Genomic DNA, 10,565 nt, shown 5'->3' with positions numbered 1-10,565 from the left:
CTCTGCTGTTGCCATGGCGATGGCGGAGGCGCTAACTTACTAATGAGTCCCCCTGGCTGCAAATAGCAGTGCTGCAGTGGCTAATAGGGCCGAGCTGGGAGGATGCTTTGGGAGTCAGGACGGACCAGGTAGCAGGCGGAGGAGCCCATCTGCCTGCCCTCTAGCCCTGCCCACTGCCCCCCACCTCTGGACTCCCCTCCCCGAACCACGCCCCCTCCAGGGCACCCATCCTCCAGCCTTGATTTCTGGGGCATTGCACCGCCTGGGACCCCAACTGCTCTGTACCCCCAGAGGGTGGGAGCCGGGCTTGCATGGGCTGAGACCAGCGATGATTGCAGTATCAGCTCTCGGGCCCCCTCCACAGGGTCCCAGGCCCGGGTCCCAGCCCCTGGGTCTCAGAGCCTGCCTCGTGGTCCCAAGTTCCCAGGGAAGGAGAACTCTGCCCCTCACCTTGTCAGCCTGTCACCATGGGGGTGGGGGGTGAGGGTGCCCCGAAGTATTTGAGAAATCAGACAGCAGTGGGATGGTGATGCCCCTCACTGGATGGGGACCTCCCTCAGGCCAGCAGACACCCCTTGGAGGGATAGGCAGAGACCCCTCCCTCAGCAGGCAGAGACCCCACCCTGTCATCTTTGCCTCGTGTGGTCTAACTGCCCCCACAGTGGAAAAGACCCCGAGGATACTGGGGCAGTGAGGGGGGAGGTCTGTCCACCAAACCTCATGTCTCTGACACTGACCAGGCATGCAGCCACCCAGATATTGGGTCCGCAGCCTCCAGCTGCCTGTCCAGCCAGGACAACAATAGGCCCAAGTGGGAAAGGACAGCCAAGCCGGAGGCAGGGAGGGCCAAATGGCGGGAATAGAGTGGAGTGAGACTCTTGGGGTAGCTCACCTTGTTCTGGAGCTTGGCCAGGTGGGTATGCAGCCCACACCTGCTGCTATGAGACCCCTTCCCCCCACCTCCTCTACTGTGGCTCTGGGGCCCCCAGAATTGTTAAGGGTCAAGGATGATGGATGGAACTCCAGCCTGGGGGACACTGATGTCAGGTAACTATGATGTCTGAGAACTAGGGGCCTCTCTGGGGGTCCTTCTGTCTGCCCGTCTTCCTGGATCCCACACTGGGGGCTGGGAGGTCCTGGTTCCATGGGCCCTCTTTACATGTGACCTTGCACTGACAATACTCTTAACACTGAACCTCAGTTTCCCCCATATTTAAAGCAAGCTCATCACCCTGCGGTGTGGGGGTTATGATACTTGGGGTGGGCTAGAGAAGGTCCCATCCTGGTGGGAGTGGGGACTCAGGTACTAACAGGGTGGGGTAAGGCAAAGACTGGCCCCCAAGTATATAGAGGAGGGTCTGGAGCCCACAGGTCCCCAGCATCTGCCCCCCTCTTTCTGCCATACACTCCTTAGCCCAAAGCTGGGAGGTCAGGCTGGGAGGGGCCCAGCATCCAGAGGGGTTCAGTGTGCAGACGTTCATCCCCTGATGCCCTCACCCCAGCTCACTCTGATACCCCCAGTGCTACCACCCTTGTAGGGCACCTGCTCCTCACTAGTCCTGCAAGTGTGTGGGACACTAGTGGCGACAGTGGTGGTGGCTGGGGAGCTCCGCCCAATTCCCCTCTGAGCCCCACCTGTGGAGTGCAACCCACTGTCCGCCTCCATGATCCCCCCCACTACCCCCGGCTTGTTGGGGCTCCAGGATCGTGGGCTCAGAGCTGCTGTCCACAGGAAGGCTGGAAGGGTGCTCAGGAAGGGTGGGGTGGGTGAGGGCCAACTGGCTAGTGAGAACTCAGAGCTAAGAAGAGAATTCAGGGCATGTCCTGGGTCCTTGTCTTGACCAGGGTCCTGAAGCTGAAGTCGAAGGATGAGGTCTGTATTCAAGATGGGTGTGGCATGTTCTGGGGTGTGTCTGGAACCCTGTTCTGCCTCGGCCCAGTTGGCACAGGATGGGAACCTCTTTGGGTCTGTGACTGCTTGCTGAGGAGGGCAGCACAGGGGCCTCCACAACCCAGAGGGACAAGCTTCCCCAGAAGGGCGTGCTGTTTTGTAGACACCAGTCTGACTCCCTCCCCCATGAAGCTGGTGGGACTTGGTCTTCCTAAAGCAGTCAGAGGAACCATGCTGGGTGTCCCAGCCCACCCCAGCCTTCTGAGGCTGGCCCTGCCCAGCTGACCTCCCTTTCACCCCCACAGGTCTGACACCATGCCCAGTCATTCCAAACTCTAGACCAGAACCCGGGCCATCCGACAACCCCTCATTGCTTCAGGGGTCCCTCCCTCCTGCCACCCCAACTGCCCACTATGGCTGGGGACCGGCTCCCACGGAAGGTGATGGACGCCAAGAAGCTAGCCAGCCTGCTGCGGGGCGGGCCTGGGGGGCCACTAGTCATCGACAGTCGCTCCTTCGTGGAGTACAACAGCTGGCACGTGCTCAGCTCCATCAACATCTGCTGCTCCAAGCTGGTGCGGCGCCGGCTACTGCAGGGCAAGGTCACCATCGCCGAGCTCGTCCAGCCTGCCTCTCGAAGCCAGGTACCAGTCAGGCCAGGCAGGACCTCGCCTCCTCCGGGGGTTCCCACCTCCTCTGGTGCCCCCACATCCTCCAGGAGCTCCCAGCTACCTGCAGACCCCTCACCCCGGAGCCATCTGCCAGTCCCTCAGCACTGCATGGATGCCCCCTGTGGGATACCCCTCCCCCAGCATTGACTCTGTCGGGTTTGCTCTCAGCCCCCCAGGGGTGCCCTCATGGCATTTGTGCCCCACATCCCTGGCCTATCGGGGACACAGAATAAATGGGGGTGAAGTGGGTGTGACAGCAAGGACCCACACACAGGGTGCAGGCTGCCGTGGGGCTTGGGCAGGGCAGATGCCCATGGGGGACAGGACTGCGGAGTCGGTCGCAGGCCTTGGGGAGTGGCCCAGGGGTCCACGGAGCCGCTGTGTAGTCACCACACAGCTAATGCTCACATTTGCCTGCGGTAGGCTTATCGAGGGAAACCACAGCGCTGCTGTCCACCCAGTGCAGACCCCAGCCAGGCTCGCCCATCTTTGAGGGCGAGTGGCCCCCTTGCTTCCTCAGGAAAAGCTGGGAGGGGGGTGGGTGTTCTAGGGTCCTCTCTCTCTGCAGAGCAGAGCAAGGTCACACGGTCTGATTTGACCTTGGTCACGTAGTGTGTCGGAGAGGACTGTGCTGAGTAAACGTGCTGCGCTGTGATCCCTCGGCTGGTGGCGCAGACGAGGTTCATAGACCAGCTCAATGGCCTACTTAGCCACCCCTCTGCCTTCCCGCCTGGGGGCTTCCGTGGCTCCCAGGGACATTGGAGGTTAATTTGGGGGCTGCTGCGACTGTTGAAAGCCAGTAGTCCCTCCTTAGGAGAAGGAGGAGGCTTTCTGCACCAGCCATAGATTGCGGTCCGGAAACCCTGTGAAGCATTTTACTCTGTCCTCTGGGATCAGTGGGAGTCGGCCTCCACTGTACCACAGTGATGGACGCTGAGTGGAGGTCTCTGACACACACACACACACACACACACACACACACACACACACACACACTGGGGGAACCCCCAGAGACAGCAAATTCTGTTCTGGGAAGGGACCACCAGGACAATGGGTTTGGAAGGGGTGCGCCCCCCTCCCCCACTGCCTCCCCAGCCTCAGGAATGCCACCTCTATGGCCTGGGGGCCGGGGAAGGACGGGAGGTGGCACCGGGTGGCTTAGAGGGAGAGCCGAGGTCTGCGCGCGCGCGCGGACCCAGGTGGGGCAACCCTATAGGCGCCCTCCCTCCCCCACCCCCCGCCACAATCCAGCAGAGCCGCTCCAAGGGCCCCCAGGCAGGGAATCCGTCCAGTGATTAAAGGGCCAGAGAGGACGCGGCCAGAGAGCGTTCCCATTGGCTGCCGGTGACATCATCCGCGGCTGGCAGCGGGGCTGCGCGTGCTGGGGGCGGGGCCACAGCCCTCCTGAGTAGTCTACTAGGCATCCAGCGCCCCGTGGCCCACACAGATCCCAGGGGAGGGGAGTCCTGCTTCCAGCGCTGTCTTCTGAGCAAGCAGCCGCTGGGGTTCTCCTGCAGCCTCAGCTCCCCCCATCACTGCAGGGGGGCTGGGAGCGGGGCTAGCTCAGTTGCTGCTGTCCAGGTGTGGGGGTACCAGGCAGGTAAGGAGGCTAGTGCCTGCTCTGGCCCTGCCCACAGGAGGCAAGGTGACAGCTCCTTCCCCTGGGCCGGTGGACATGGGCAGCAGCAGTGCGGGGTGGCCGAGCCCCTGACCTCTGTCCGCATGGCCCCCAGGTGGAGTCGGCAGAGCCCCAGGACGTGGTGGTCTATGACCAGAGCACGCACGACGCCAGCGTGCTGGCCGCGGACAGCTTCCTCTCGCTGCTGCTCAGCAAACTGGACGGCTGCTTCGACAGCGTCGCCATCCTTACTGGTGAGTCCAGGTCCCTGGCATGGTCAGGAGGAGGGGGGCCACAGTTGGTACCACTCTCCACCATCCTGCCCCCACAGCACCCCAGATCTTTCTCCTCACCCCCCAGCCTCCACCGGTCCTCCCCTGGGCCCTCTGGTGGAACCAGAAGAAGGGAGTTAGATGGAGGTATGCACCCCTTCCAGACTCCAGGCCTAGTGGCGGTGTCCCCCTGCCATCTGGAAAACTCCTGCTGACACAGAGTTCGGCCGGTCCAGGGAAATCCCCAGAAAAACTGACTCAGTCCCTGCCATTCGCCTAGCAACAGCCTAGCCAATCACAGCTGCCGCCAGAGGATGAGCAGAGCCCGCCACCCCCCCACCCCCATCTGACCCATTCTCCAAAAGCACCTGGCCAACCAGCCCTGCACAGACACACGCACATGCACACATGACACACACACGTGCACACACACACAGACACACACATGCACACTCCACACACACACCCACACACATGCACACTCCCCACAAAGATACACACGCACGTGCACTGCATGCTCACATGAGCACACACAAACATACTCACGCACACTGCCCACAGGAGCACACGGACTCAGTGAGGGTTCTAGACAGTCCTATCCTAGGAGAGCCACATGGGGGAAGCTTCCGTGACCCCAACCCCCAGACGGCAGGAGCCTGGTGGGGCTGGTCTGTCTTGGAGCCAGCAGGGATCTGGGGCATACATGCCAGGTGAGGGTGGGCATGGGGGACGTGGAGATGCTATCCCAAGCCCTCTCCCTCACGGCAATCAAGTGCTGACCCCTCACACCTGTGTCCTAAGGCTCAGAGGATCCTGGTCAGACATCAGGGGCTAGGGGGTCACTCTGAGGCAATACCCCCACCAGGCAGACCCAGGTGAGCCAAGTCCACCAGGAGAGAGAATGCAGAGGGGAAGATGTGGAGGAAGGGCAGGGGTGAGGCTGGGGTAGGTGCCAGATTTCAGACAGGGGTCAGTGCCAGTGCAAGCAGACAGACAGCCTGGAGACGGGGCTGGGAGGGTCCGCAGGCCTGACAGGTCAGCAGAGTGGGTTTGCTGCAGGGGACAGGGAGCCTGCCGTCGGTTGCGGTAGCTGGCAACACTGTCGGCCTTCTCCCTCCACCTGGGGCCCGAGCTCTGCATGCAGGGCCACCCAGCCCTTACCAGCTCGCATGCTCCTTGGCTGTTGGGCCCGTGACCCCAGCCTTGTGTCCTCCCCTCCTGTCTCTGTCACTTCTAGAGATACCACTCATGGGGGGAGCATTAGGGCCCCCCTGTACCCCCTCCGCCCAAACCCCTACAGGGTCCTAGTTCCAAACAAGGTCACCTTCACGGGGGCCAGGGCCAGGACTCGGGTGTGTTTGGGGACCATTCGCACCGTGACACTGGCTCTGTCTGAGACTGTCTGCCACGGTGAGGGTGGTGACGTCACTGGACTTGCCCATGGTTTCTGGCGAGAGTGGAGACAGAGGCCACCCTAAATCAGCACTAGTTCTTTTCCTTGGCACACAGGTCAGTGGGGTGGCCAGATGGGACTCTGTACCTCTCCTTTGGGCACAATGTATGACACCCCAGTAGAGGTATGTGAGCATCTGGGCTCCCTCCACCAAGTCCCCAAGGCCACCACATTCTCCTGCACCTCTCTCAGCCAGGGCACACCTGGGCCCTCTGCAAGCTTGCCTCGCCCAGACGCGTGCACACAGACATGTACAGGACCACCTTGTGCTCATATACACACACAGACACGCACAGGACCAGCATGCACACAGACAGGACCACTGTGTACACAGACATGCAGAGGGCCAGCATGCTTGTACACAGGGCCACCACATGCACACACAGAAACAGACATGTACACAACCACCACACACAGGTGTACCGGACCATGGTGCACAACATGCACACACAACCCAGGTGGGGAGGCACAGACATGCACACTCATGCTCACAGAGCCATGTCCAGGGCCTCCGGCCTATGCCCTCTAAGACCAGACCCATCAAGGGCTGGCCACCCACTCAGATGGCAGCTCAGCGGGCAGTGTGCGCACAGGCCACCCATTTCTGCCCTCTCCCTCCTCCAGAGGGAGCCCCCACCATGGCTGTCACTTGAGGGAGGGTGCTCAGAAGCCTTGGGGGGCCCCACCACCACTCCCCTCCCCTCCTGGCCTCCCTGTCCCTGGTGAAACTCAACTACACTAGCCAAGCAGCTCAGAGGGTGGGGCACAAGCAAGGGAGGCTGGAGGGGTGTGTCTGGGTCTCTGCTGGCCCCACGCCCCCCAGCCCTGGACACCCAGCTCATGCTCAACCCCTGCTGTCAGGACCAGGAAATTCTGGGAGGGCACCTCCTCCATGCCTCCCCAGCCACTGCCACTGCCTCCACTCCCCAGCTGGAAACCTCAGGGTCCAGCTCCCATGGGGCCTCAGGGTGCCCCTTCAGGCATTCTAATGGGAGGTACTCACAATTTGGCCCTGGAGTGTGGTCAAGAATAAAGATGGGGCCCAAGGTTTCTCTGTCTTTGGGGTCATTGGGCCCCTGGTCACTGACCGCCTCAGAAGGACAGGGTAGAAACAACTTTTGGGGTCTGAGGTCCGAGCACCACCCTCCCCGCACCCACCCCTCTGGTGGGTGGTATCGTGGCCTCTGTGTGATGCATGAGACCGGCTGTGCTTGTGGCCGGCGGAGCATCACACGCATAAGGACCACCTGTGCCCAGCAGTGTGGTCAGTTTGCGGCGCCGCCTCCCTCACGCTGCCCAGGGACTGGTGGATGCTCGGTGCTGCCAACCAGTTGATTGGAGCCACAGGTCACTCCCAGCTCCAGGACCAGCCCTCCGAGTCTGGCTGGCTGTGCCAGCCCTGTGACAAGACCACCCACAAGCCCCTTGCAGTCAGAGGACACACTGGCTATGGGACATGCCTGGGACTTGGACCCAGTGGATAGGTTCCTTCTGCCCCACCTGTGGGCTAGGACACCTGCATCAGTAGGGGGAAGCCACAGGCAGAGCTGGCCCCACTGTACCCTGTGTGGTCCCTGTCCCCAGGGTGGACTGTAGCCAGAGTCACAGCACAGATGCCCCTGCAGGCGATGCCAACCCCAGGGGGGTGATGTCATTCAGGGGGAGGGGCCCTCAGAAGCCCAGGCCTCCTGGTCCTGGCACGTCAGTCCGGCCCGGGGCCCCTGCCAGCTTACGGCCAGAATTGCATCAGCGCAGGTGCAGGAAGCACGGCCTGGCCGCTGGCCACAGTGTTGGGAGCTGGGAGACAAGCACCGGCCGGGGCTACATGAGCCAGATTCCCACTCAGGACCCTGGTGGTCAGGGCCCCACGCCTGACTGCCCTGCCACCACAGCCACTTTTATGGGCATTGGCCATGGCATCCTCAGCCAGCCCCTAATTAGTCAGTGGAGTCGCCTGTGGGTAGGCAGCAGTGTCTACATGTGAACACTGGCAGGCTGCCTCTGCTGGAGGCACTGTGGCTGGAACCCGGCTCTGCGGGGAGGGGGGCCACATTGGGTCACCTGTCACAATGGCCTCCCTCTGACCACATGCTCCGTGGCCCCCTCCCCTGCAGGTGGCTTCGCTACCTTCTCTTCCTGCTTCCCCGGCCTCTGCGAGGGCAAGCCGGCCACCCTGATGCCCATGAGCCTCTCCCAGCCCTGCCTGCCGGTGCCCAGCGTGGGCCTGACCCGCATCCTGCCTCACCTCTACCTGGGCTCTCAGAAAGATGTCCTGAACAAGGTGTGTGGCCACCAGGGGCTCTGGTGGGAGGCAGGGAGCTGGGGGCTGAGCTGGGCCGTGGACAGGAGCAGACTGGGCTGGAGGGGGACCCACAGGGGCTGGGGAGGGCCGGAGGGGGCTGGGCTGCGTGACAATGGAGTAGGCATGCCCCACTGCTGATGTCACCGGGCCCCTGGCCAGCCCTGAAATGATCTGTGTTTTAAAATGGTGAGGAGGGAGAAGGGATTCGTAGGGCTCCCTCTGGCTGCCCCCAAGGCCTCCTGTCCACCCTCCCCGCACCCAGGACTGTGGGCGGGGACATAGCCAGAGACCTTGGGAGGGAGGGGTCTGTGGGTGTCAAGAGGGGCAGAGCTGGACTCCTGACCAAGCCCCCACACACGTCATGCCTGACCCAAGCTGACCTAGCATGCTTCTCAGGTGACTCACGGCGCGCCCCTACACAGGGAGCAGTCAGTCAGCCCAAGCCTCAAGTTCCTGGGTCCTGCCCAGCTCCACAGAAGAAGGTTTCTCTCCTCCCTATAACCCTCCCCCGTTCCCTTCCTCCTCCTGCTTCCGCTCCCCAGGATTTGATGACCCAGAACGGTATAAGCTACGTCCTCAACGCCAGCAACTCCTGCCCCAAGCCAGACTTCATCTGTGAGAGCCACTTCATGCGCGTCCCCGTCAACGACAGCTACTGCGAGAAGCTGCTGCCCTGGCTGGACAAGTCGGTGGAGTTCATCGGTGAGCGAGGGGGTGTGGCCACAGCTGTGGTGTGTACTCATCCTTTCGGGGAGCCAGCAGGGCAGTCTGCCGTGTGCATGTGCATGGAGATTGAGTGTGCAGGAGTAGGAGGGGCCTGCATGGGCACATGTATTCATGTGTGAGTATGGTAACTAATGTGTGCACACACTGTAAACCCTAGTGTGCATATATGCTATATGTGTGTGTGGCTGGGCTGTTCCTATCTGTGAGTATGCATGTACATGTGGCCAGGATGTACGTGCATGTGTCACAGCTATGTCTGTGTGGTTCATGCACACGTGTCCATGTACTGAGCGTGTGCATGCATGTGTAGGAGTGGCCAACATCAGCCCATGTAGGTGTGTGTACATACTGTGTGTCATCTGGTGTGCACATATGCTGTGTATATGTGGAGGGGGCTGAGATGCCTGTGTATGAGTGTGCACATGTGTATGTTTATCAAGCTTGTGTGTACATGTGTAGGAGTGGCTAGCATGAGCTCATGTGTTTGTATTCGTGTGTGTGCCGTAGTTGTATAGCCTGATGTGGGTGCATGCTGTATGTACTGGGATGTGCACATGTACATGTTCTGAGCTGGTACATGCATGTGTAGGAGCGGCCAGCATCAGCACATGTATTTGTGTGTGCACATGTAGGGGGTGGCTGTGCACGCACTGTGTGTGCCCGGTGCGTGTGCATGCTGTGTGTGTGTGTGCAGCTGGGGTGTATATGTGTGTGTGCCTGCATACCCATGAGCGTGCGTGTGTGTGTGTGCGCTGGCACACACGCAGTGTCCCCCAGAGGGCAGCTGCTCCTGCCAGAAGAAGGTGAGGCACCCTGAGAAGCAGCTGGGGACTTCGCAGGAAGGGGGTGGGTCCCCTAAGGCTACTGCCTTGGTAAGGAGGGGCATTGGAACCCCAGGCCTCCCACACACCACTGCCAACCTGCCCCTAGATAAAGCCAAGCTGTCCAGCTGCCAGGTCATCGTCCACTGTCTAGCCGGCATCTCCCGCTCTGCCACCATCGCCATCGCCTACATCATGAAGACCATGGGTTTATCCTCAGATGAGGCCTACAGGTAGCCCCCCATCCCTTCGGGCCCTTCCTCCGTGGCCACCTCGCTCCCCTCCTCCCACCCCCGGCCAGGGTTGGATGCTGGGTGTGGGACTCACTCAGGGGCAGAGACCGGCAGGCAGGGCCCTGCCTCACCCTGACCACCCTGCCCCCAGGTTCGTGAAGGACCGGCGCCCCACCATCTCTCCCAACTTCAACTTCCTGGGCCAGCTGCTGGAGTATGAACGCAGTCTGAAGCTGCTGGCCGCCTTGCAGGCCGACGGGACGCCCCTCCCGGGCCCCTCAGCCCCTCTGCCACCGCCGCTGCCACCACCTACCTCAGAGAGCACCCCCGCCGCCGCCCCCGGAGTCTGGGAGGGCGCGCCCGCCACAATCGGGGAGCCCCTGGCACAGGCCTCGGCCCCCGCCACCAGCGCCCTGCAGCAGGGCCTGCGAGGCCTGCACCTCTCCTCCGACCGCCTGCAGGACGCCAGCCGCCTCAAGCGCTCCTTCTCGCTGGACATCAAGTCGGCCTACGCACCCAGCCGGCGGCCCGACGGCCCCGAGCCTCCGGACCCAGGAGAGGTCCCCAAGCTCTACAAG

At 61.8% G+C, this 10,565-nt stretch overlaps 1 protein-coding gene across 1 annotated transcript; it reads left to right on the top strand.

The window, feature by feature from the left end:
• Positions 1-342: 342 nt before the first annotated feature.
• On the top strand, positions 343-10,565 carry DUSP8 (dual specificity phosphatase 8; the record flags this gene model as incomplete). Its single annotated transcript, XM_004717209.2, has 6 exons — positions 343-2,535; positions 4,296-4,434; positions 8,020-8,186; positions 8,750-8,909; positions 9,864-9,987; positions 10,139-10,565. Coding segments are annotated over exons 1-6 (1,248 nt in total), but the record flags the coding sequence as incomplete, so codon positions are not given.

Source organism: Echinops telfairi, unplaced genomic scaffold, assembly GCF_000313985.2.
Source record: "Echinops telfairi isolate 266 unplaced genomic scaffold, ASM31398v2 ScPeMD7_37;HRSCAF=141, whole genome shotgun sequence".
In the NCBI taxonomy this organism is placed as follows: domain Eukaryota; kingdom Metazoa; phylum Chordata; class Mammalia; order Afrosoricida; family Tenrecidae; genus Echinops; species Echinops telfairi.
The sequence above is the reverse complement of the archived record's forward strand: the minus strand, read 5'-3'. Positions and strand labels throughout refer to the sequence as shown.